General features: G+C 39.2%; 2 protein-coding genes across 2 annotated transcripts in view; one reads left to right on the top strand and one right to left on the bottom strand.

The window, feature by feature from the left end:
* LOC139454061 (leucine-rich repeat and coiled-coil domain-containing protein 1-like) overlaps nucleotides 1–27,937 on the bottom strand; it is a 543,549-nt gene that overhangs the window by 392,386 nt on the left and 123,226 nt on the right. The gene's annotated exons all lie outside the window — the stretch shown is intronic.
* LOC139444191 (FMRFamide receptor-like) lies at nucleotides 24,364–26,363 on the top strand. The gene has a single exon (XM_071225101.1). The coding sequence runs from the start codon at nucleotides 25,275–25,277 to the stop codon at nucleotides 26,361–26,363; it is 1,089 nt and encodes a 362-aa protein (XP_071081202.1). The 5' UTR covers nucleotides 24,364–25,274.

Raw genomic sequence — 27,937 nt, forward strand, 5'->3', positions numbered from 1 at the left:
TACAAGATACCTATTCTACACTTCAAGCACCATGGAAAGACAAGCACAGGATATACAAGATACCTATTCTACCCTTCAAGCACCGTGGAAAGACAAGCACAGGATATACAAGATACCTATTCAACCCTTCCAGCACCATGGAAAGACAAGCACAGAATATACAAGATACCTATTCTACCCTTCAAGCACCGTGGAAAGACAAGCACAGGATATACAAGATACCTATTCTACACTTCAAGCACCATGGAAAGACAAGCACAGGATATACAAGATACCTATTCTACCCTTCAAGCACCGTGGAAAGACAAGCACAGGATATACAAGATACCTATTCAACCCTTCCAGCACCATAGAAAGACAAGCACAGGATATACAAGATACCTATTCTACACTTCAAGCACCATGGAAAGGCAAGCATTGGCCTGCCAGGGACCTATTCCTATAGCAAGACAAAAATATTGTACTGGGTAAGGATAAAAATTTATGGATGAACAACTTCTTTATTACAATTAAGAGCGACATAATAAAAAATCGTTCATCCATAAATTCTTATCCTTACTTAGTACTCCAACTTCTAAATGCCTATCAAAGAAGTTATTGTACTGGGGTTTATGATTTCACAAAATAACATGTCTACAAGTTGCATTTGATTACAGTCATCCACAGCTAATTGTTAAAGCTATCATCAGGCAACCAGTCCCATCCCATTTAGCCTGGTAATGTTTCAACTGACCTACTCAATCAATAGTCATGCACTCAATTGACAGACTATCAGTCACATACATGTATATGATAGATTATCAATAACCAAACTTTATCAATATTTGTTCCAATTATCATCCAAAACACAAAATGTTAACAGTATATCGCACGGCAACCAGACAACTGACGCCATCTGAAGAAGATCCACAGATGTCGACTGACTGGGCAGGGCAGCTCTATGCTGCCTGTGTATATACTACCTGTATAACAACTATCAACAATAACACCTGAGTAAATCAAGCCACAAATATAATTTCCATCCTAAATGGGCGAATAAGATATTAAAACTAATCATAATGCTTACAATGAAGAGATTATCATTGATTTTCATCATTAAAGTCATTATGCCCGTGCCATATATAGCTTAATGTTTTTTAGTGATATTGAAATTACTGAGGCAATTTCACTGCTGATTGGTTGTTTTTAGTCTCAAACCAAGGAATCATAGAGAAAAATTGCGTCTTATTACATTCTAGTTCTTTGAGGTATTTGATTACAAAGCCTCTGATAACAGAACAGTTACAAGGACTGGGTCGATTGTGTTTTTAGAATGAGGACAGACATGTTTATTTCTTTGTTTGTCATGAGGTGATTCTGCTGCCATTTGTTGACAGTTAAGCATGTCTCATGATTTATCGTATTGCAAACCATTGTCTTGCAGTTATTGTATGCTATATTTTGTTAACTCATATCAAATTTTGGGGTAGGTGGAATCCATCCATAGCAATATCCCACCAAAATCACGGCGGGGGACACCAGAAATGGGCCCAACACACAGTGGGACGAACCAGGGTCTTCAGCATGACTAGCAAATGCTTTAACCACTAGGCTCACTCACTATCCCTATCTAACCATAGAGTGACACATCAGCTCACTGGACACAGGTACTCTTTGGACAAAAAATGTTAGGATAACAGTTGTGTATGTATTAATGGTCCAGCTGAATAGCCCTGTCATTGAGTTTGTATTGACCAATATACTTCAATCTTAGCAGATTTAATCTAAATAATCCAAATAAGCATGTGTAGTGGACGTGAATAGGATTCGTAGCACATACTGTGATTTGATGTCAGACGCCTTGTCCACATGACCAAAGAGGTTAACCCCATCAGCAAGCTGACAAGGTATGGATGTCATTTGTGAGATGACATGCTCTGTTACACATGAATGATTATCACACTAACACATTGTCAACAAAATCATACATAAAACAATTTGATTAATAACTGCAGTTACCAGTGTTAGAAATATGTGCCTGCCCATAGGCCCGTGACAGTTAGATCCTTGTGTCAGGCCCATTGTTCCAAATTTGTATGGGTCCTTATGGTCTGCAGTTAATTTACATGTCGATTTATTTGTAACTATTTGAACAATTAAAGATTTTTCCCAATTTGTCTGCCAAGGGCACTTTACCTATTTTGGACTATATGAAGATACTGTAAACAGCTTTATTTCTGCGCCGTTAAAATATATGCGAATACCACGCCAAAGGCAATACTGCGACGAGATATTTTTGCAAGTTGCCGTGTTGAGATGACCCCTCGCGTACCAAACAATAGACAGCTTCTCTCCAAAGCTAGTTTTTCTGAGTTGGCCGGAAAGTTGACCGGAAGAGATTGTGACCAATTATCAAATACGATAATTAACTCAACTCAGTGTCATGTCATGTGTGGACAAAATTGCAAAGGACACTGACACAATCAAGCGAGGTTGGAAGAAGGCAGGATTACTGTGAGGTAACAGTGACACTAACTGGTCTGTTTACACTGTCATTTGTGATTGTATTGTATTGTGTGACCATTCTGCATTCATTTGTGTTTTTAAGTTATTGAGTAACTTGTAGTTCTGGTTGATGATTTCAACATTTGGTGACGTGTTGCAATGAATAAAGTATGTATGTATTATTTATACTTATTTTTGCGTTTTTAATTTTTGCGATTGAGTCTCGTTCGCAAAACTCGCAGTAATAAAACGGTCGCAAAAAATTCCCTGTTTACAGTATATTTGTTTTCAGACTTCACGGCTGTCCCCTAACTCACGAAACAACAATTAAGACAACAATCCTCTTTTTGGTCTGCTCCAATTACAAGCATTAAATACTGAGGAATCAGTACACAACAAAATCTCGTTGCTGCAACTTAAGCCTAGCTTAAAGTATAGGCACTTCAGTGCCAAGATTGCATCGTGGACCTGGGTGTCGTTGAACAAAATAACATTAGCGCCAGGGTGGTCGTAATTCCCATGCCTTAACATAGACTTACGACAATGATAGCCTATGAAGGCTTTTTTTGTACAATGTCACCCTGGGCTCTGTTCTGCTTGGACCAGGGTTAGATTATGTCCCCTGGGCCCCGTTCCTCAGAGTGATCTTAGTACTAAGACGATAATAACTTGTCACATAGATTAATAACAATCATTGCACAAAGACTGCTTTGTGGCACAAAGCCTTGGACTCTTACTACTCATCACAAGGGCAACCAAATTTGGATCAGTGGGTAAGACTATAAGATTGATTGCATGTCATCTTATCCTAAAAGTGAAGGGTGTTGCTCCTTCCATTAATCATTGGTGTTTCTGACCAGGGAACAATTTAATAGACTGCTCTGATATAGCTATAGATTACTGTGGCAAAAAACAACAAACCAACAGATATTCTTCCCCTGAATCCTCAAGAGGTCACAGCAAGTGAACAATGTGATTCTATCTGGCTGTCAGTCTATTATTAATGATGCATACAACTGCATGACAATCTCAGACAATGATATTATAATCTGCTGATGGGAAAGGTAAGTGACTGAAAGAACCAATCCTGTATGTCTTTCATCGAGCAGATTACGGAAATTGATACTATTCCTGGGAACAAGATAAAAGACACCATTGCAAACATCTTGTCTGCCGTAGCTGACAATCGCTTCCAGGGAACATTGACAGTATAACACCAATATCACACAACGGCGACTACAGCATCAACTGTCAATCTTTGTCATGTGCTGCTCAACTTTGGGTTGGGATATTCTGAGTGACCAGTTGGGGGCTGAATTGAATTCAACCAGTTGCATGGAGATGTTGTCAAGCAAATAGTATTGTCAATGTACATACATTTCCCTTTCACAGAACAATTTTTTATGGACTTTGAATCAGTGTCTGAAAATTATCACTAACAGGGAGACAAGCAAGGTGTGCTGGAGATCTAGCTTGCCCTGGAAACACCCACCATAAGGCACTCATGGGGTACTGGAGATCTATTCTGCCTTGGAATCCCCACAATCAGGCAAGCATGGGGTACTGGAGATCTATTCCGCCTTGGAATCCCCACAAGGGAACAATCATGGGATAATGGAGATCTATTCCGCCTTGGAATCCCCACAATCAGGCAATCATGGGGTACTGGAGATCTATTCTGCCTTGGAATCCCTCCCATTCTGGCAATCATGGGGTACTGGATATCTATTCTGCCTTGGAATCCCCACAAGGGAACAATCATGGGGTACTAGAGATCTATTCTGCCTTGGAATCCCAACAATCAGGCAATCATGGGGAACTGGGGATCTATTCTGCCTTGGAATCCCCACAAGGGAACAATCATGGGGTACTGGAAATCTATTCTGCCTTGTAGTCCCCACAAGGGGACAATCATGGGTACTGGAGATCTAGTCTGCCTTGGAATCCCCACAAGAAGACAATCATGGGGTTCTGGAGATCTAATCTGTCTTGGAATCCCTACAAGGGAACAATCATGGGGTACTGGAGATCTAATCTGCCTTGGAATCCCCACAATCAGGCAAGCATGGGGTACTGGAGATCTAATCTGTCTTGGAATCCCCACAAGGGAACAATCATGGGGTACTGGAGATCTAGTCTGCCTTGGAATCCCCACAAGAAGACAATCATGGGGTTCTGGAGATCTAATCTGTCTTGGAATCCCTACAAGGGAACAATCATGGGGTACTGGAGATCTAATCTGCCTTGGAATCCCCACAATCAGGCAAGCATGGGGTACTGGAGATCTAATCTGTCTTGGAATCCCCACAAGGGAACAATCATGGGGCACTGGAGAATATATCATGATACACTATATCTGAGTAAAACTGAGTTAATGTATTTGATTAAAAAAGGAAAAAGAAAGAAATTTGTAAAAAAATCCCACACTATCTTAGTTGTTGTCAAAAGTGTGCATACATGGCATCACCAATCCATGATTTGACCAGTTGAATAAAGCGCTTCCTATTGGTCAGGGCCATCTTGTATGTGATACAGATAATAAAAAACGTTTGTGAAACAATTTGTATCAACACATAGTAAAGCTTATCACCTATTGTAGTTAATTGTACTTTTCTCATACCTTTCAAAGCCACCAATACACTCACAGTTTCGTTGTGTGACCCCCAAGACTTTAACTGCGGATACTGCACAAATGACGGTGTTAGCATATTGGCCAAAATCAATCTAGATTATACAAAAGCAAGTCTTGCCTGCTCTGTCAGCATCAGGAAAGAAAATAATTTTAGAGGAGAAAATTGTATTTTGTTATAAATGACTGAGTTAGTGAGTTGGGTTTAACGCCGCTTTCAACAGTATTCCAGTTACATCATGGCATGTCAGCTTAATGTGGGAGGAAAGCCTGAAGTGATGCAGGTCTCAGACGTTTACCACTTCGGTGAAACCCACGAGCACGGGTATGGTGCTGACAAATCTAGAAACATAATCGGGACGAACCGGGATTCGAACCCACAATCATAGGTTTCTGGCGTGTCAAAGAGACGCAACTCTGTACAAAGAATACATGTTAGTCTATGATGGAAAGTATATGTATAACTAACTTTCATATGGGTGAAGAAACGTTTATGTACTTTTGACAAAAGCAACGAAAACTGACAAAATATTCTTACAAAATCAAAAATATCCTCAAAAGCCCACACAGCCTCTGAAATGGTAAAGAGGTCATAAATGTCAGTGGCTTGACAATCAGATATCATATTATGCTTTACAGTTAAAGCCTTGGCAGGAAAAACTACATAACTGATTCTAAAAAGCATATGTCCAATATTACAAGAAATCATAGTGTTAATAATATCCTGATGATCTCAAAATTAGAAAAGTGTAGGTGTTTTACAGTGTTAAAATAATGGGGTCCTGGAGTCCTTGAGGTTTGCTCCGATAGTACATGTATTTGAATCTAAGGACCCCCAAAATCTGTATCTTTTAACACTGTGGCTATGACAAGGACCTCTGGACTTTCATTCTTAATCAATTTTAAACATTGATATACTTGCACACAGGATACACTCCTACATGGAAATGCCACCACAACAATATAGGGCTTTTCATACATACTAGAAATGGGAGGATTTTTCTGTCAGTGGTCTGAAGTCCCAGAGTTGTATTATATATTCAATAGTATTTACCAATTATCCCGAGTCAACTACAAAAGAAAGGCTTGAACCAATACACTAAACCTGCCCACTGCAAAACAAACATATTTTTTAAATGTTTCTCTTTACATGTAAGCAGCAGAATCTCTGCACTTGTACACAGCAGACATAATTCAAAATTACCATACCATTCTTAGTGTCAACCAAATCAGTTAATGCACTGTCACTGGATTGTCTGGTTAAGACTTGATTGTTTAAGGGCCACACCTGGTGTCATAACCGATTTTCAGTGATCTATTCAGATAATTTTCACCCCTATTTTCCATTTTTCTTCCAGTGGAATCCGTTTCAGCAGATAATCGAGACTGAATATTTGCTGGCATCATCGCGTTATATTCATTTTTACAATGACCAAAATTATTTTACATTTTACACTGCGTATGTCTTTACTTTAGTCCTGGCTCAATACTTGGATTAGATTTTCATCCTGAATTTGAAGATTGAGGAGACATGATTTGACAATCAGAGGTGTTTTGTCACAATTAAGTGGGAATCATTTCGTAGGTTGTGCAAGATGTTGCAACAGAGAAGCGTTGAGCCTCCACGTTTGCTCAATAATCAATGTGATGCCAGGCCTTTACACAACTTGTCTGGTCACATACAGACACTTTCAGTCACATTCCCCTCAGTACACTTCAACATCACTCAGTAATCAAGTAGCAGGGTAGCTTAGTGGTTAAAGTGTTTGTTTATCACATCATATATACACAGGTTTTATTCCTATCACCTTGATTTTGGTGTTTTGTTGATAATCTCATAATATTACTCAAAGTAGCAAGAAACACTCCAAATCATACAAGATTGAAAATATGCCCAAAAATAACATAGATTAATATTTGTTAATATTTGTACTACTGTAATACAAAGGTGGACACAGGACTGTGTCTCAGAACATAAGGCTGTCATTGACTAAAATGAAAGAAGATGGGTCGTATTCCATGCATATGTCTGTGTGGGGATTCCGATCAGAATAAATACAGAGTGAGTCCCCAGAACCCCATGCATATCTCCCTTTGAGGATTCTGTGTCAGAGAAAGTCGCCAGAACCCTATGCTTGCCTCCCTGTGGGGATTCCATGTCATAGTAAGACTCCAGACCCATGCTTGTCTCCCTGTGGGGATTCCATGTCATTGTAAGTCCCCAGAACCCCATGCTTGTCTCCCTGTGGGGATTACGTGTCATAGTAAGTCCCCAGAACCCCATGCTTGTCTCCCTGTGGCGATTACGTGTCATAGTAAGTCCCCAGAACCCCATTCTTGTCTCCCTGTGGACAGGGGACTCCGTGTCATAGTAAGTCCCCAGAACCCCATGCTTGTCTCCCTGTGGGGATTCCGTGCCATAGTAAGTCTCCAGAACCCCATGCTTGTCTCGCCCAGAAGATGCCTTGTTAGGTTAAATCTCCAATACACTGTGCTTGTCTCATCTTGAGGATGCCTTGAGATAAAGTTTTCGCCTGGAGGATACATTGTTAGAATAAGTCCCCAATACACAGTGCTTGTCTAGCCCAGAGGATGCCTTGTTAGAATAAGTCCCCAATACACTGTGCTTGTCTAGCCCGGAGGATACATTGTTAGAATTAGTTCCCAATACACTGTGCTTGTCTAGCCCGGAGGATACATTGTTAGAATTAGTCCCCAATACACTGTGCTTGTCTAGCCCAGAGGATGCCTTGTTAGAATAAGTCCCCAATACACTGTGCTTGTCTAGCCCAGAGGATGCCTTGTTAGAATAAGTCCCCAATACACTGTGCTTGTCTAGCCCAGAGGATGCCTTGTTAGAATAAGTCCCCAATACACTGTGCTTGTCTAGCCCAGAGGATGCCTTGCTAGAATAAGTCCCCAATACACAGTGCTTGTCTAACCCGGAGGATGCCTTGTTAGAATAAGTCCCCAATACACTGTGCTTGTCTAGCCCTGAGGATGCCTTGTTAGAATTAGTCCCCAATACACTGTGCTTGTCTAGCCCAGAGGATGCCTTGTTAGAATAAGTCCCCAATACACTGTGCTTGTCTAACCCGGAGGATGCCTTGTTAGAATAAGTCCCCAATACACTGTGCTTGTCTAGCCCAGAGGATGCCTTGTTAGAATAAGTCCCCAATACACAGTGCTTGTCTAGCCCGGAGGATGCCTTGTTAGAATTAGTCCCCAATACACTGTGCTTGTCTAGCCCAGAGGATGCCTTGTTAGAATAAGTCCCCAATACACAGTGCTTGTCTAGCCCGGAGGATGCCTTGTTAGAATTAGTCCCCAATACACTGTGCTTGTCTAGCCCAGAGGATGCCTTGTTAGAATTAGTCCCCAATACACTGTGCTTGTCTAGCCCAGAGGATGCCTTGTTAGAATAAGTCCCCAATACACAGTGCTTGTCTAGCCCGGAGGATGCCTTGTTAGAATAAGTCCCCAATACACAGTGCTTGTCTAGCCCGGAGGATGCCTTGTTAGAATAAGTCCCCAATACACTGTGCTTGTCTAGCCCGGAGGATGCCTTGTTAGAATAAGTCCCCAATACACTGTGCTTGTCTAGCCCGGAGGATGCCTTGTTAGAATAAGTCCCCAATACACTGTGCTTGTCTAGCCCGGAGGATGCCTTGTTAGAATTAGTCCCCAATACACTGTGCTTGTCTAGCCCGGAGGATGCCTTGTTAGAATAAGTCCCCAATACACTGTGCTTGTCTAGCCCGGAGGATGCCTTGTTAGAATTAGTCCCCAATACACTGTGCTTGTCTAGCCCAGAGGATGCCTTGTTAGAATTAGTCCCCAATACACTGTGCTTGTCTAGCCCGGAGGATGCCTTGTTAGAATAAGTCCCCAATACACTGTGCTTGTCTAGCCCGGAGGATGCCTTGTTAGAATAAGTCCCCAATACACAGTGCCTGTCGTAAGATCAAACCAAAATGGGCGAGCTCTGTGACATTGTCAGTGGGTGAATGAACATGACATATTGACGTAGGGGTCGTGTTTGGGCTGGTGGTGGGATGGAATTCCCTTTACCTAATGCAAAAAACATCTTCATACATAAGAACCAAATCCAACTTTCCCTTAATGAGCACACTATGATTAAACTTGCATTTGAAAAAGAAAAAAGTATGATGCAGTAGGTTTTCTAATCTGACAATCAGGAAGGCTCTATCAGTATTCAAGTGACATACACTTGGAAGTAAAAGGCCTCTTACAACACAGCCAACTGGGAATTGTTTCAGAGGATTCTGTAATCTGTCTTTTTGAAAAATCAATGAAGTGAACAGGACATGCTTGTACTTTATACTTTAATTGTGAGATTGAAAGGCTTTCAGACATGATGTTGAATTCAAAGATTTCCATTTAGCGCTGGAATCTCCAGAAGACTCAAAAACAACATACATGGCTATAAATACCATAATCACCATTAACTTCACTATAAACAGAATCACCATGAACATCACCATAAACAGAATCACCATGAACATCACCATAAACAGAATCACCATGAACATCGCCATAAACAGAATCACCATGAACATCACCATAAACAGAATCACCATGAACATCACCATAAACAGAATCACCATGAACATCACCATAAACAGAATCACCATGAACATCACCATAAACAGAATCACCATGAACATCACCATGAACAGAATCACCATGAACATCACCATAAAAAAATCACTATTAAAATCGCCATAAACATACTCACCATTAACATCGCCATACAAGCCATTGTCAACATCTATATCAGCCATCACCAACATAAATAAATAATTAAGTCTTTTAACACCAGTCAACCAGAAGCTTGTACTGCTGTGACACTGAGTATCCTGAGATTCTGAGGTGATAGATGAAGCCTACATTTATCAGGGAATATTCTCACATTGTAAATCCTCTTCTACTTAGAGGTTATTGTATGGCAGTTTCATATCATACCCCATATCATACCCCATATTAACCCGAGACCCCCATCTCAGCCCAAGGGTCAAAGGCCAGAAGGCTGATGTGGGGGTTGAGGGTGGATATGGGGTATGATATAAATACTGCCATATAATAACTTTTTTATCATATACATGTACCATAACATTAAACTATAAAAAATGTAAAATGTATCTCTTTGCAAGTGAATGCAATACATTGTCACCTTGTTTGGAAGACATTGTCACAGGAAAGCTAGCTGAGCAGACACACTAAGGGACGTACCGGTAACTCCAAATTCATTACCTACAAGGCAAACATATCGGGCTTCATAAAATATCATATGTGCCCAAGGGTCATTAGGTCGGAATGACGCCATACAAGAAATAACTTCATAGATGAAGATTGTTGACATCATTCGACAAATTGTGATTCCGCTGCTCTTGCGACTTGCTGTCCTTGCAGGCAAACAATAAAATTTGCCTCTGTATGTGGACATCTTCTTCGGTTATAAATAGAACATATACTCGTGTTCATGTCATACTATGTTTACGACACTCGAGCCAAAATTCTGGTTTTTAGACATAGTATGACATGATCACTCATATAATATCCTCTATATCTTACCAACTGTTGATATCGATCTACCATTGAAAATGCATTGACAAGCCATATCAGCCCCGCAGGGGTGTAATAGGAGACTGGTTATCACACCCCCTGTTATATGACCATCTTCATCTTACCGATCATTGACAGGTATATGATAATACATGTCATACACCATTTGAAAGGTCTAATCCTTCTGTTAATAAATATGAAAGTTATGTTTATTTCATTGTTTAAATAATTGCATTTACAACTTAGTTAAGTTCATTTTATAAAAAATGTAAACTAACACATTCATAACATCCAGATTAAGTGACAACGATGTGAAAAATTTGACAATTTTTGGCAATTTTATGATTTCAGAATATCCACTTACCTATTTTTTTAAATTTTGCATTGTTTACATAGTCAGAACATTGTTTCCAAAAGAATTTTACATTTTATCTGTCATCACCCATTTCCTGATAACATGAAAATACCAGGAAATACCTCCATTTTGAAGCATTTGTATGAACAACATGTGTGTCGATTTGTTCGATGTTTGGGATCATAAGAAAGCTATTGACTTCAATAATATCATAGTGACCTCCCTGGAGTATTTTCATAGCTGCATTTTTGGAAAGATATTGGTTACTAATGATACTTTCTGGCCGAAATCTGCTACAAGGATCGTGATCGGTCAAATTGAAGCACATAACCTGAGGCAGCCAATCAAATTACAGCAATGGATACCGTCCTCGTGTATGATGAATTTCAGATTTAGAAGAGAGGTTTTGGTTTAATTGTGTTATTCTGAATGTTTTAACCAGGAAATCACGACCTATATTAAAAACACGGAACTTCATGAACGTATCGTGCTAGGTTACGAGCAGTGACAAAGGTTTCTCCTGCAATTATTTGGGCACTAAATATTGTGCCTGAGCATAGAAATGTCTGAGTATTTGACTTACATGACACGCGATCCCACGGAAAGATGGAAATAAGAACCTAGGTGTAAGTTTGAAAACTTTTATATATACTTTTGTTGATTATATTTATTTATAATTTTTTAAAGATTTGCTTGAGATGTCTTCATATTGCTCTTTGACATGTTCCTGCTGTCTGTTGTCTATGGACCTGTTGTCGAAGCATGTGTGTTAAAAATCACCCTCAACATCAACAACATCACAATCCACGAAACATTCAAAGTTTAGTGTGATTGCAGCCAAAATACAGGATTTTGCAATGACGTAATAGAGGCAGAGGATTCATAAGAATTATTAACATCAACATCAACACCAGAACCATTATCACCATCAGCACAAAAGTCTCCCCCCTAGATGGTAGGTTGTTAAAAGCAACCAAACTCAATTACTCAGTCATCAATAATTTGATTCACTGTGAAAACACAGATATTTTAAATTTCATAACAGACCACAATACACTTCACAGAGGCCCCCCGTCATCAAGTCATAATGCTGACCAGGGCAACATGCCACGAAGCTATCTTAGCCCTTCAACTGTTGTAATTTAACTTAAGTCACTGTTAAATTACTATTTTCTTAGAAAGGGAGATAGTTGTATGGGTATGGGAATGTGATGTTTCGGTGTAGATACTAACCCTGTTGTATATCCATTGAACTATCTCCCTTGGTCATCATACCAACATCTAAATGCCACTAAAAGAAGTTATTTTCTTAGCGTTAAGATCGCTCTGTGGACAGGGCCCTGGGCCCTGGGCCCCATTCCACATAGCAATCTTAGCGTTACGATTGTTGTAAGTCTATGTTAAAGTATGGGAGTTACAATCACCTTAGCGCTACGTTCGCTTTGTGGAACGGGGTCCTGAAGTACAGAAATATACCAAACATATATACTGAACAAAAAAGGTTGAGGATCTTGAATATTATTGGGGATGTTTTTTATGAGATTGCGTGCTCAGTCTTCATTACACAAAAATATCTGCAAAAATATTCACAATCCCTAAATGTTTTGCTCGGCATATAACATTAATATCTGTACAAAACAACAACATAATGAGTTCTTATTACAACTGTTCTGTCCATTTCTACTCTAACAACATTTGATCCAGCTCTAATGGTTACTTTGAGAATGGTCCTCTGCAGATTTAACGGGTGCCAAAGGTACATGGCTACTTAACACACACTCTCAAGATGAAAAGCAAGAATGAAAACACATCCGTTGTCCGCTATGGACACACACAATCCTTCCCCACTACCGAGGTATTATGTTGACATAACTTTCATACCATCATCAATTAAACCTGCACAGGAGATATTAATTGTGGTGGCGGGGAAAAAACAGGAAAATCCTGTCTGAGAATTCCATACCAGGATGACAACTCTAAGAGAGGCATCGATAACATCAAGTCGGGCGGAATTAGTGGTGTGATCCTGGCACAGTGTTTAGCCCTTTGACAAATAACCTGTTCAATTTGGGGATTCGCAGGAACAAACACATCACACCGCCAAACCTGTGCATGTCAGCTCATTATATCGTTGTGAAAATACAAAAAGACAGAATCAATCAGCGAGAACTCGTCATATTCCTGTATCCTTCCATAAACAAACAAGGGCAATAATTTAGGAGATGATTTTCTGATGCAAAGTCAACTTTTCAGGAAAGATGTAAAACTGGTCTGATGGTGGTATTAAAAAGAGTTGCAGTATCTAGATGTCTGCATCAATATTTATCGTCCCAGAAAACGCTAAAGGTTGATGACAAAGAAGGGTTGTTAATTCAGCCATCAAAGATCTGCTTAAAGATTACCTTGTTCGGGGGTTGAAAAATCTGTTTAAGTTCTGTAAGTTGTTGGCTGCAATTTGTAAGTTACATGCAAGTTACATCAGAGTGGGTGAGTGAGTGAGTGAGTGTGTGTGAGAGTGAGTGAGTGAGTGAGTGTGTGTGAGAGTGAGTGAGTGTGTGTGAGAGTGAGTGTGTGTGAGAGTGAGTGAGTGAGTGAGTGAGTGAGTGAGAGCAAGAGTGAGAGCAAGAGTGAGTTAGTGAGTGAGTGAGCAAGAGTGAGTGAGTGAGTGAGTGAGTGAGTGAGTGAGTGAGTGAGTGAGTGAGTGAGTGAGAGTGAGTGAGTGAGTGAAAGTGAGTATGTGAGAATGAGTGAGTGAGTGAGTGTGAGTGAGTGAGAGCAAGAGTGAGAGCAAGAGTGAGTGAGTGAGTGAGTGAGTGAGCAAGAGTGAGTGAGTGAGTGTGAGTGAGTGAGTGAGTGAGCAAGAGTGAGTGAGTGAGTGAGTGAGTGTGTGTGAGAGTGAGTGAGTGAGTGAGTGAGTGTGTGTGAGAGTGAGTGAGTGAGTGAGTGAGTGTGAGTGAGTGAGTGAGTGAGAGCAAGAGTGAGAGCAAGAGTGAGTGAGTGAGTGAGTGTGAGAGTGAGTGAGTGAGTGAGTGAGTGAGTGAGTGAGTGAGTGAGTGAGTGAGTAAGTGAGTGAGTGTGAGTGAGTGAGTGAGTGAGTGAGTGAGTGAGTGAGTGAGTGTGTGTGTGAGAGTGAGTGAGTGAGTGTGAGTGAGTGAGTGAGTGAGTGAGTGAGTGAGTGAGTGAGTGAGTGAGTGAGAGCAAGAGTGAGTGAGTGAGTGAGCACGTGCATTAGTGAGCATCACAGTCATCAATATTCCCTCTGTATCATAGAGGTTGAGTCTGGACCAGACAAACCAATGAATGATATTATGAGCTTCACGCATCATAGGTATACATGATGATCATTTTTCAACCAAGTCAATAACCAAGATCCATTCCAGTCTAATTCCAGCACCAATTCTACCCCAGAATACCAAAAAAGATTGAAGAAAGAAAGAAAGAAACATCAATATTTCATGATCAGACAAACCCAACATGCCAACATCCAGTAAGTGTGTTATTTTGGGCATTGAAAAAAAATCATGGATTTATATTTTAGATATAAAACTAACCAGTAATTCACTTTATACATGTTTCATAAGTCATGCGGTGTTTTGTGGAGCAGTGACTCCTGACTGACATCTACATGAACAAAGATCATAGGGTGAATCTGGGATTCAAACCCATGATAAGCCGATCCTGGAACTGCTAAGGGGCATAATTCTGCAAAGTGTAGTGTATTGTTTCAGAACACAGTGCCACATACTTCCCCTCTATTATGCTCAGCTAATGGCATAATTAGAGAAATCTAAACTGCTTGTTACGAGTAAATGAGGATTATATGTCCCAAGCAGTATTGTCAATCCTGAGCCTTTAGTTGACCTCTTTGCAGCCACCAGCAAATGTAATAATTATCATCATGTATGACCTATCATAAGGTATCCCAAAGTCCCACACATGATCTTCATGTGTCTACCAACAAACAAAGAAGCCATCATTCTGACACGTGGGTTTCACCGAAGTGGTAAACATCTGAGACCTGCATCACTTCGGGCTTTCCTCTCATATTAAGCTGACACGCCGTGATATAACTGGAATACTGTTAAAAGCGGCCTTAAACCAACTCACTCACTCACTCATTCTGACAACCTTTTGGCACCATGTCAGAACCACTGAACTTTTAACCAAGACTTACTCTAAATTCGATTAAATCCATACCAGATATTTCCTCAGCAAACATTTTTTTAACAGATCAATTGAATTACTTGTTTCATGTTTGTTTACCCGAAGGCAGAAGGAAAAACTGACAAATAAAATAATAAAATGCATTACTGCCTATCACCATATTTCTTACCCACCCATCTTCCATGTTTCATGTAAGGGAGAAAAATGACTCAAACAAGACTGTCTAACCAGAAAACAAGTAAAATGGAATCTGTCCTTTGCTAGTAATTAGGCAACAAACATAATTTTTTCTATTTTGCCTCATGTCATGAAATTGTATAACCCAGCAAAACAATGAGTCACGATAAATGTATTTATAACTGAAAATAGCAGTTAGAATGACATGTGGTTGGGCGAAAGTTAAAGAGATAGTCCAATAATGATCTCTTTCCTCTTTTACTTGCAAAAAGGAAGTGGGGATAAACAAGATTCAAATTACGTGAGTTCAAAACACCTGAAAATCATTTCATTTAAATCTTAGCTCCATAAAAATTGCTCACAGCCAATAAGACCAATATTCAAGCCAACCAAATATTAGTAGAGTTTAAATCTGAGGTAAAAAAGTTTTTCATGCAAGTATGCACAATAGACACATTGATTTAGTAGAGGGGATTCACTAGGTTGTATACTCCCCAGGGAGCTGAGAATAAAATTTTGAGTGCACACTGATCAATTGACTGGGGTTATAATGGTGTGCTTTGAGCAAGGAAAAAGTTCAAAATGAACTATTTTTATGGTGAGGCTTATCATCAGCTCAGGGCCCTTCCCTCTCCACTATACGCAGCCCAGACAGCGAAAGGGACTGCTCCTAGGAAGCCAGTATCATAGAACCCACCCAGAGCTTTTCGAGAGAATGTAAAGAATCCCCAACACTACAGCCTTCTGCATTACCCAGAGTGTCAGAAAGGTTGTATTCCTGGTAGGAAACCCAGCTACTCTTCCAATGTCAGTCAACAAATTGGGAGGTACCAAACCTAAGGCACCGAGAACAATGGGGAGTTGGACAACTTGGTACTTGGGATGCAAGGGTGATATTTTGAAGAGAGGTCCGCATATTTGACATGTTTTTGCTCAAACTTGTCAATCACATTAATGCCAAGAGGGACAGAAAAGGTCTCTGCAGGGTTGCTGTCTTCTCAACACACTGCAATAAACTCGATGGAGTGGTTGTTCAGATAACCTCTCCTTGAAAAACTGAGTCTGGGCTGATTTGATATGGCACTTTGCTTGGTTGACAGTCATTTCACTCCAGCAGTACAGAACCACCAACAAAATCAACACTGACAATGAGATTATATCCCACATCCTAAATGGCTTGTTAAAGAAAACTGTTGAATACCTTGTTTTCATCATGAGTCTAGACATGGTTCACAAGAGGATCATCAGACAAATAAATGTGAGCAAAAGTGCACAATACAATTATTATTATTATTATTATTATTATTATTATTATCATTATTGCTAAAACTATAGGGTATGATGATATACAATCCGTCGAGGCTGACCATCGTTCTCATTGAAGTTGGATCTTATGGATGGTTCGGGGGATGTATTCTCTCAAAGGACAGATGGTTCAAAAGCGAAATTCATTTATAAAGTGATAAATTTCACCTTTTTCTGCATTACAACAGTTCAGTCGAGATCTGCTTCAAAAAGATTGGCGAACCCTGAGATGCCACTCACAGACCTCATGGTGTTTTCCAGCTGACAAAGTCAATAGTCATCATGTGGCAGGTCAATAGTAATTATGTGACAAATCAATATGCTAGGTCAGTGTCAATCACATGATTTGATGAAACCTTTATGGGTCAATTTTCAAATGTTAGGAAAGCATTGAAATGTATTGTTTTGTCACATGATATTGATTAACTAATGAAATTCAAAGATTGTTAAAAGAGGGTTACACCTGAGAAATCAAATACTTAAATTGTATTTTACTGTCCTAATGTTAATACACTTTTTCCTTCTACATAACAGGAGGTGGGTTGAGGTGGGGTAGAGTTTAAAGCATTCACTTGAATATTCTATCAGTAGTGTAAAACCAAACTCACTCACTCACTCACTCCTAAAACATACAGGGAACATCATATTTTCCCTGCCTTGAAACTGAAAGGGCTTTATAACTTCACTAGTGTCTCGGATCAGATCAGCACTTGTGTCATCATGTTTCAAGCAACAAGGTGTAAAGTTCTGCATCTGCAGTCTACATCATATTGATTAGCGCTATATTTGTTTCCCAGACGGCTACGTGGAAAGGTGTGTATTTCCCATGTCACAATGTGCAAAAACGTCAACACCAGACACGATAAACACACATCCTTTCATGTTTTTTTTTTATTATTTCACAGTGACACTTTACAAAATATTTTGAAAGCTTCCAAAGCATATCCCTGTTCCCTATCTCTAATCTTCATGTTTTCCCATTTTACGCTGAATACCGTATTCGACGTAATACGCGCTCCGCTCTAATAAGCACCCACGGCGATATTTGTTGATATATTGGCCAGTGAACAAATCCAATTAGCACCCCTTCTGATTGATCAATGTACACAAGACTAATTTATTCGTGTATAATACGCACTCGTGTGTAAAATGCACCCATAATTATGGGCAATTAAATGCTGGAAAAATATATCTGTCGTATATAAACATTTCAGGCTAAAAACATTACTATTCTAATAAGAGCCCCCTATTTCTTATTTTGAGAGCACCCTGGGCGCTTATTGCGTCGAATACAGTATTCAACCACTCTGTGTATTCCAAACTCCATACAGTTCAAGGCTAGGCTTTTATTTCATTGTTTCCCTATTTATACCATCTTCCAGAGGCAGGGGAGTTAACTGACTATAAGTCCAGTTTTTACCCTTGCCAAACTAGGCATAATTTCATAAAATGTTAATGCTGTCAGAACCAAAGACTGGCTTGAGCCATTTGACCACATTTTATTGCAATCTTTCTAACAATGATAGCAAGTAATAATAGAATTGTCAGTACCTCCTCAAAACTTCGAATTATGAATTATGTACCTCATCTCTTGCCAAGGTCTCCAGACATGCACTTATGGAAGTATAAACATAAAACCCTGTGTGCAAACTGTAAATCTGTGTAGCAGATTTTTGCAAAATATGCAGACCGATTTTTACATTAATATCTCCATTAAAGCAAAAAAAATTGTGCTCATAAATAAATAAGGGCAACAATGATTACTTCACAAACTTCTTATTTAATGATTACCACATGCAAAATCAGTGACATCGTTCTGCGCAATAATGCAACACAGGCCCTGCTCATGCTATTATCAGCCAATCAGGAAACAGTAGTTTCGGTTTACGGAAACATAAACGCATAAAAATATTGCTTGGTTAGCCAATCAAATGACACGGAAGCGCTTGAAATTAATTATTCACTCATGTCAGATGACAGTTGATCCATAATTTCTCATTTCTCATTCTCCACACACTATTATTGTCCTTGAGGAAATATCGGAAATGATGACAATGTTTTTGAATGAAGTGGACACAAATTGATTCTTAATTGCCAGATGTATCGGAAATGATCACATAAATTCATGTAGATTTCAAAGACAATGTTTCAATGAATGATGTATTAATAGATTGTAATAAATATTGATTCGTCTGGTTTGATAATTTCAGAACAAAAGATAAAACTTTCACCTCTTTTACTTGCCTCAGTAGTGTACAAGGACACATACACAAAACACCCGTGAAGATCCGGGGTAGAATAGGTCCTCAGCTACCCATGCTTGCCATAAAAGCTGACTATGCTTGTCGTCAGAGGCGTCAGGTTGCTGACTTAATTGATGCATGTCATCGATCCAAACTGCATGGATCGATGCTCATGATGTCAATCACTGGATTGTCTGGTCCAGGCTCAATTATTTACAGACTGCCGTCACATAGCTAGAATATTGCTGGGTGCAGCGTTAAACAACAAACAAACATACACAAAATAGAAAAATATATATTAGTTACAGAATTAAAGAGTCACTTTCAAAATATTGCAGCACAAGGATTCCATCGTAACCGTGGAGGCAGTTTTGGTCCTTGTGCTGCCATAAACAAACATGTATTCTATTGCATTGTTTACATACATTGACGTGTCGTTCAGAAAACAAAAGATAAAAACGTAGTATTTTCAACTTCCAAGAGAGACCGCCTCCGTGGTCTAGTGGTAGAGCGTCGATTCCCGACCGTGTCATACCAAAAGACGTTAAAAGATGGTACTTGTTGTTACCCTGTCTGGCACTCAGCATTAAGGGGCTAAAACAAGGACTGGTCGGCTCGGAGTCAGTATACTGTGTCTGAGTGGGGTATTCATGTTAAACTGTGGCATGGTATCTCAGTGAGCTAGCACTATAAATCAGCATCTGTCCGGACAAGTACAAGCAGCCACACACACACATACATGCACGTCGCTATATAAGTGCAATCTTGGACGTGACGTTAAACCCCATTTCACCTCACCTCAACTTCCAAGAGTGCAGCTTTACACCCACACTGGCTGTTCCTTGTCATGTACTGCACATGCTTGGGCTCAACCTTTCTTTGATGTCAGACATGTGTTTTTCCATTACCTTCAATCTTCACTTTCCATTTTTCCAGGTTCATACAGACTCAAACCTATTGATGCTTGTATGTATACCGTATTCGACTTAATAAGCGCCCAGGGCGCTCTCAAAATTAGAAATAGGGGGCTCTTATTAGAATATTATTTTGGTGAAAAAACAGGGTTAAAAGATAAAGCCTGACAGCCTGAAATGTTTATACACGACAGTGAGTGAGTTAAGAATTAACGTCACGTCGGTAATATTTCAGTCATATTTATATACGACAGATATATTTTTTCCAGAATTTATTTGCCCATAATTAAGGGTGCATATATCACACAAGTGCGTATTATACGCGAATAAATAAGTCTTGTGTACATTGATGAATCGGAAGGGGTGCCTAATTGGGTTCGTTCACAAGCCAATATATTAGCAAATATCGCCGTGGGCGCTTATTAGAGCGGGGCGCTTATTACGTCGAATACGGTATGTTCATTTTGACAATCTAGATACCTAGGTAAACCTTCAGTACTTCAGCACTGAGTTTTCTTACTTTCCTAATGAGTATTACTACATATACTTGAGGGACAGCGGGGTGGCCTAGTGGTTAAAGCGTTCACTCATCACGCCAAAGACCCAGGTTCGATTCACCAACATGGGTATGTGTGCAGCCCATTTCTGGTTTCCCCCACCGTCATGTGGCTGGAATATTGCTTAAAGTGGCATAATATACAACTCCAAACATATACTTCTCTATAATAACTGCAAGTCTGAGAAGTGAGTGAATGAATGTTGTTTAGTGCCACACACAGCAATATTCAAGCTTTATGAAGACAGTATGTAAATATTCAAACCAGTGGTTGATATTATGAGCAACATTCCATGCCATCAGGGTATGATGACATGCAATCAACCACTTCAAGTCTGACCACCCATTTTATTTATATAATGCCTCTTTCAACAAGCATGAAATACTCACATCCCCCGCCAATAGGACATGTCGGGTGTGTGCAATGCATTAGCTCCTGTGAACTATGTTCACTGGGCCTTTTAGTAAAGAAATATAGTATGTTTTTCAAGATCTACCGCCATTTTCAGTCTAAATCAAAGTCGTTGCCATGGAAACTCGAAAAATAACTTTTAAAAAAAATCTCAAACTATCCTAAAGCACCAGTTCACCACTAGACCTATCAATTTGCAAAATATGGTGAAGAAAAATAGTATGGTTCTCAAGATCTGCTCCAGAAACGAGGACTATCACCATTTTCAGTCTAAATCAAAGTCGTTGCCATGGAAACTCAAAAAAATTATTTTTTTAAAATCCCAAACTATCATAAGGCACCAGTTCACCACTAGATCTATCTATGTGCCAAGTTTGGTGAAGAAATATGGTACGGTTTTCAAGATCTGCTCTGGAAACGAGGACTATCACCATTTTCAGTCTAAATCAAAGTCGTTGCCATGGAAACTAAAAAAATAGTTTTTTTAAAAATCCCAAACTATCAAAAGGCATCTATCTATCTATCTATCACATCTATCTATGTGCCCAGTTTGGTGAAGAAATATGGTACGGTTTTCAAGATCTGCTCCGGAAACGAAATGTGACGGCCAGACAGAAGGATGGCCGGACGGAAGGATGGACGGACGGCACCCATTCCTATATCCCCCTTTCACTTTGTGGCGGGGGATAACAAGCATTCCAACACAGCATCTAGGGCTGGGACAAGTCCAAATTTACTACCCAGCTACCCAGCCCCCTATTATCCGACCCTACCCAGGTACCCAATGTTGGACAAAATGTCCGGTGGGAATTTATTTCAACAGCACTTGCAAAACGTATTTAGATACATGTATTTAACTATCTGGTCATGCATACACTGAAGTTGACTTAAGTTATATCTTTATTCAACCATATGAAAAGTCAGAAGGAATAGGTGCTCAGTCAGAAAGAAATGCGAACATGAGTGACTTGTAGTGTAAGCATAGAATTCTAGATAATTTTTGTCATTAAACAATATATCACGTGACTTACCATGGGTCCAGGTAGTCCTGTGGGTACCCGGGTCCTACTCAGTACCCACCCGACCCGAGTACCCGAGTTACCCGTCCCAGCCCTAACAGACTCCCAAGGGGATCAAAGACTTGTGTTTCTATTCATCGGTTGTCACTGACTGCAGAAACTATTGTTTCTTTGGTTAGTTAGAAATTAACCCAGAAGTGTTCACAACTCCAGAATAGGCATGCAATAGACATCTACAGTCAAGTCCCGTTAATCCGACACTGTTGGTTGCATATGATTATGTCGGATTAACGAGTATGTCGGATAAACAAAATTAGGTATTATCAACGTTCGTGATCGAAAATTGGACAACTACACGATAGATAACGATTCAAACATGTTGTTATAAAAAAAGGAAAAAGGAAATATTCATATTGTTGTGTTACATTGTTCGAGGAATATGTTTTCTAATCATGCAACCTCTAAAGTTTAACACAAAACACAAAGTTTATCTCTGCAGCCGTTTAAATATGCAGCTACTAGCAGACTGGTCTCGCATCAAAACACGGGGCTGTGTACTCGCGGGCAGATAACCATGGAGTACGCTGATCACCGTGTCGGATTAACGAGACTGATTAATGAGTGATTTCAGCAAATCATTGCAATTTGGGTGTGTCGGAGTCGGAGTGCGAGACTGTCGGATTAACGGGTCTAAACAGCACTGATTTAATCGGTTCCCATCATTTGTGTCGGAAAAAGCCGATTGTCGGATTAACGAGTGTCGGATAAACGAGACTTGTAAACCTTTGTAAACAACCTGCATGGATGCAGAGATTTAAAACTTCATCAGCAGAATTCGAACACAAAATCAGTTTTTAATAGGAGCATGTTTAAACATCATTTTACCACTCTTAACAATGCTGATGAAATGGGTGACGAGTTGACCAGGTATAGCTAGTTATACAACAGCAATAGCGAACAGTACTATGCTTGTGGTAATTAGAATTTTTAATATATGTGGTAAGGCTGTAACTAAAATAACACAATATTTTAATATATTATTCCTGATAAAATATTAGTTTAAATACAATTCTTCTGATCATTGCATTAAAAATCTTTAAAACAATATTGGGTAACTTTTAACTGAATCACAGGTAGATTGGGAGAAAATGTGTTGTCTCCGGCTGAGTTTTTGACACAAAGTCACAAGGTAAGCTTAATCTCTTCATGTAAAACAATGCCTAGCAGAACAAGAAATACAATTTCAATAGTAAATCATCATGTCTACTGATATTTTATCTCAATTTTTTTATCAACCAAGTTTGTTATACCTGTTTCTTCACCTGAATTGAATGAAAGGAAACTATATGTTTTTACTGAGTATAAAACGCGCTAAATCTTTTTTTACACTATGAATCATAAACAACTACTAAATTCTCATCTCTTTTACAAACTCTGAAACGAGCAGTGGAGATCATGTTAGGTAGGCAAAGCAAGCATATACTGTTGTTGTGTTGGTCATCTACCCCCTACGACTCCACGTCGGTCAAACCTCTGATCGTCTTTAACATTCATCAATTATTTGGACCCTCAAGGTAGTGTTGTAGCTGGGATCACTTTAGTGTAATATAGGTGTATCACCATTGTGCCAGTTGTGTTTTCAGTTGTCCCGGGGTTCAACAAGTATTCTGGCGAAGGCAAGAACACATAATTCAGGATCGGTAATTTTAAATTGAGTCCAACAGGAAGAGTGAGTGAGTGAATGAGTATTGTTTTACTTAGCCTTTAGCAATATTCCAGCAATATCACGGCATATATCAGGAAAACATATAGATGGACATAACCAAGTAACTGAGCCTGACCACCTGACCATTTATACAGTCACAGCTAACGTACAACAATCATGTTATTGGAGATTTATTCTTTTCTATGTCACAATAAAAAGGAGTGAGAGAAAAGCGAAGCTGTACTGTTGTCAAGAAACTTCCCTCTCCACTGGTCCTGTTGGCTCCCAGAAAATTAACATTTGTCAAAAACGGTAATCCAGTTGTAGATGCTGTGAAATTACATACACAACCATTCTACAATTTTAATCATTGATATATATCAAATAATTCCTCGGGCACCATCTCATTTTCTTTCTAATAATGTTTGAAATAAAAAATCATTAATGTATCCTAACACAGGAAATAGACTTGGAAGTTTAATTTTCACTTTCATTTGCTTTGACCAGTTACCAATTGTCCTATGGGTATGATGACGACCTTAGACTAGTCCCATCTGTGCTGTGCTGCCACCAGTACTCTATCACATGCCCAGCGTATTTTACATCTGCATGTACGTCTGCTCCCACGTCTGCCCACAAGTCCTCCTCTCTCAAGTTTACCACTGCTACAAGTACCTTGGCTGGACTACCCAGAGTAGCTGGCGAGCTATGCCAGTGCTATATGGAGAGTTGCTGAATAGCCCTGCTAGACATATCGAATCACTGATGACATTCGCTTCTTGGCTGCTCCCTCCAACACTCGATTACTCTCTGATTGGTCATTACTGACATAACAGGGGAACACCTCTGTATTTTGTTGGCATTCATTGACTTGTATTAGGACATAAAAAGGAAGTCTGTCCCGTGACAGCCCGTCAGGAAACATCTATTTGTACGCTGTTGACATGGAGCAATCAGAAATGAAATGCTCCTCAAACAAAATTGAATTCAAGATGGGTATGCTTCATCTGAAGTTCTTTGTGAAATGTGGTGGAAAATATTCACAGTTGACAAGTTCTTTAACTTAGTTTCCCTACACCGGTAGCACAAAGCCATCTGGTTGTTTAAATGTCCGTCAAAGGCTGAGGCTTAAAAATCAATGCATCTCGGAGAGCTCCCTGTGCAGTAAGCTCGACAGTGAAGCCTAACACTACTTGTGATCAGAGGGACCAACGTAACACAAACTTCAATTTCCTACAAGGCTTCAGGCTTTACTTACAATTATTATGAAAGCAGACAGAAGACTTTGTGATGATCGGAAATGAGAGACAAATACTTAACGTAATGCGGAGACCAATGGACTATCTCCTTCATATAAGTAATTTACAAACTTGTTCAAAGTCTGCCAGACATATTTCACCAAGCCCTTGGAGACAAAATCTTGGTTAGTCAAGTGCAGTGTTTTGTTGAAGCAGTCACATTTCACAAGATTCCTGGAAATTTGTGTTTAATAATGGGTATCTTACAACCTGTTATCTGGGGAATACAATCTTCCAGTCTGGCTGTGCACCAGGTAAGACATGACATTTCGAGGAAGATCTGAGAGGATTGATGTCATCAGTGAAAGTTCGGCAACCGTTTGTTATCACCGACTTTCCATGATGGTGTTAGCAAACACAGAGGTACCTGATCCTCTCAGAAGTTAAAAAACATAATTGGGAACCTCTCCAAGGGACTTGACTAATCATGACTGCTAATACTACTTTGCCGACAACTGATATCCTGAAGCACTGTTCCAACATGTACAACACTTCCCACTGTCCCAACGTGTCCCAAACGAAGGGGTATTCAGAATCACTGGACATGTGGTATTACGTTCATGGACTTGGAGGAACAGGAATTGCACTTTTTGGATTACTGGGAAATACAATATGCATTTTTGTGCTTTCTAACAAAAGAATGCGCTCCTCTACTGCGTTGTTTCTCATTTTCTTGGCTGTTTGTGACAACTTGATGCTGTTGTTTGTCATAATGCTTCAGACATTTCCAATAATCTGCCAACACAATGACGTTTTTCACAGTTATAACTACATTCGAGAATCAGCCTACCAGGTGTTTTACCCTATTGTTCACATCTCCCATACTGGGACCATATATACCACAACTGTCGTCATCGCGGAAAGATTTGTGGCCATTGTTAAACCACTAAAAGCAACAGCAATCTGCACCCGATCTCGTGCATGGAAAATTATCTTTGTGATATTTGTCTGGTCTATCCTCTACAACATTCCACGCTGTCTTGACAACACTTTACGAGCAATTCCTGATCCCGTCACCAACAAAACAATGTACGTAACAGAAAACTCACAATTTGGACAAAGTAGTTTCTACAACTCTGTGTACCTAGTATACCTGAATTTCTTTTTTCATTTTCTCCTTCCTTTTGTGACAATATCAGTTTTGAACATTCTGATACTGAAAACATTACAACGACGGAAGAGCGCCATACGCGGACGACGATATCGGTCCTATTCTCTTGACGAACATCGTCTCACGGCCATGGTCCTTGCCATGACGGTTGTCTTCTTTGTGTGTCAGCTGTTTGGTGCTGTTCAGTTGTTGTTTCTTCAAGTTAACGATGTTCGTTCTGGAAGGATTGGTGACTATCCATTATCGCTGGAAATATTTAATGCCACTGCAGAAACAATGGTGATTGTTAACTCTGCTTTTAATTTCATCCTGTTTTGTGTCTTTGGTCGGAAATTCCGACACACATTTTTAAAGTGCATCTGCACCTACCAGGAAAGAAGTTTAATCCGAATAAACACACAGTAAACATGGTGAGTGTCTGTTTCTGTCTTTTCTTGCCAAGGATATCTATTTTGACCTTTTAATTATTCTCATGATGCATACATAGGCCTGACATACATACTGTACTAGAAATATGAGGCAAAAGTTACAATTTAATCCTACGATAATCAAGAAAGTATGTGAAAATCAAGTAATTTATTACCCTCGACTAACATTTAGTCTATGAAATCTTATATTACACAATATCCTTCTCAACTCGAATTTTTTTAAAAATTTCCCTTAACTGATTTCATGGAATAGAGCTAGCTAGATAGCTGGACCTCGCAAGACTTGCTTTTGTATACTTTCTAGATTGTTTTGTTTTAAATAAAATAAATATATTCCACAGTCATGGTGCAAGACTATTCTTACACCTACCTCATTTCTTCCATGCCTAGCTCTGTCCTGTTCACAGCAGGTGTCTGTCACAGTCCATTACACAGCAGATCCATATTGACCAGATTGTAGATTTTTCAAGGGTACATGTTTGTGATGCAAACTTAGTTCTTTCATACTGTTCAAGCACCAGATTTGTTTGTTTGTAGTCACATGATACTAACCTGCTGACTGTTTTATCACAAAACAAGATCTTTCAAGAAAGGGAATTTTGCGAATTGCACTGGATCATAATGTACATCTCTATTTTTTAGTGAATATTATTCAATAACATTTGTAAATTATAAGTATCTTGTTCAACACCAATGCAGGGATATATTAATATGTTATACAAGTTAGTTCATATCTGGTGCTTGTCTTGTGAATCATGCCTTCAGTAAGAGAAACACATGTTAAGCTTTAATAAATGAATTTAACCGCTCAGCATGTTCATTAGAGTGTAAACCAGATGTTTGGGATTTGTAAATGTTCATGAAGTCAGACCAACAATTACACGTGTTACAGATCTACTGCCACTTCATAGCGATTAACCTATAAAAACCTTCGACTAACCTCTCTCTTAAGATTATGTTTCTTACATCTAATAGACTGTCAATAACTGAGCTTGCTAGACTTAAAGAACCTTAATAGGCTCAGGCTTTGCATTAGAGGATAAACACACATACTGATGCCAACGTTAACACTTGAATTCAATTTTATACACCTAAGTTTGAAACAGCACAATAAATTTCAACATTTGAAGCAGGCCTTTGATACTTAGGGACACTGGTTCTAGTATTTGAAACTAAACCTGTCATCTTGAACATAAATAGAACTATTACAAGCTTGTCTTTAATCCTTTAATTCCAACACTGATAAAAAATATTATTTCATAAACATTTTTAGTTCAAAAGTTCCAGATTTGATTATTATTAGTTAAACTACTCACACTTTAATATCTTTCCACATTCATCCAAATAAAATAAATACTGTTTACATTTAATCATATGACAAAATTCTTGTAACTACGTTTACTATACGAACAGATATAGATCCCTATTCACAAATCCCATTCAAGCTAGCTGATGGCATTTGGATTTAAAAAACTGATGTGGACTGATTTGTGTAGATCTATTTCAAAAAGACAGATGCACAGATTGCCTGATACTCCAATGGCACATCAG

The sequence above is a fragment of the Haliotis cracherodii genome, unplaced genomic scaffold, assembly GCF_022045235.1.
Source record: "Haliotis cracherodii isolate W230 unplaced genomic scaffold, xgHalCrac1.p SCAF_10, whole genome shotgun sequence".
NCBI classification, from domain to species: domain Eukaryota; kingdom Metazoa; phylum Mollusca; class Gastropoda; order Lepetellida; family Haliotidae; genus Haliotis; species Haliotis cracherodii.

Bases quoted from the DNA above. Each gene is read 5' to 3' on its own strand.
- LOC139444191 (XM_071225101.1), top strand. From the start codon at position 25,275: ATGACTGCTAATACTACTTTGCCGACAACTGATATCCTGAAGCACTGT.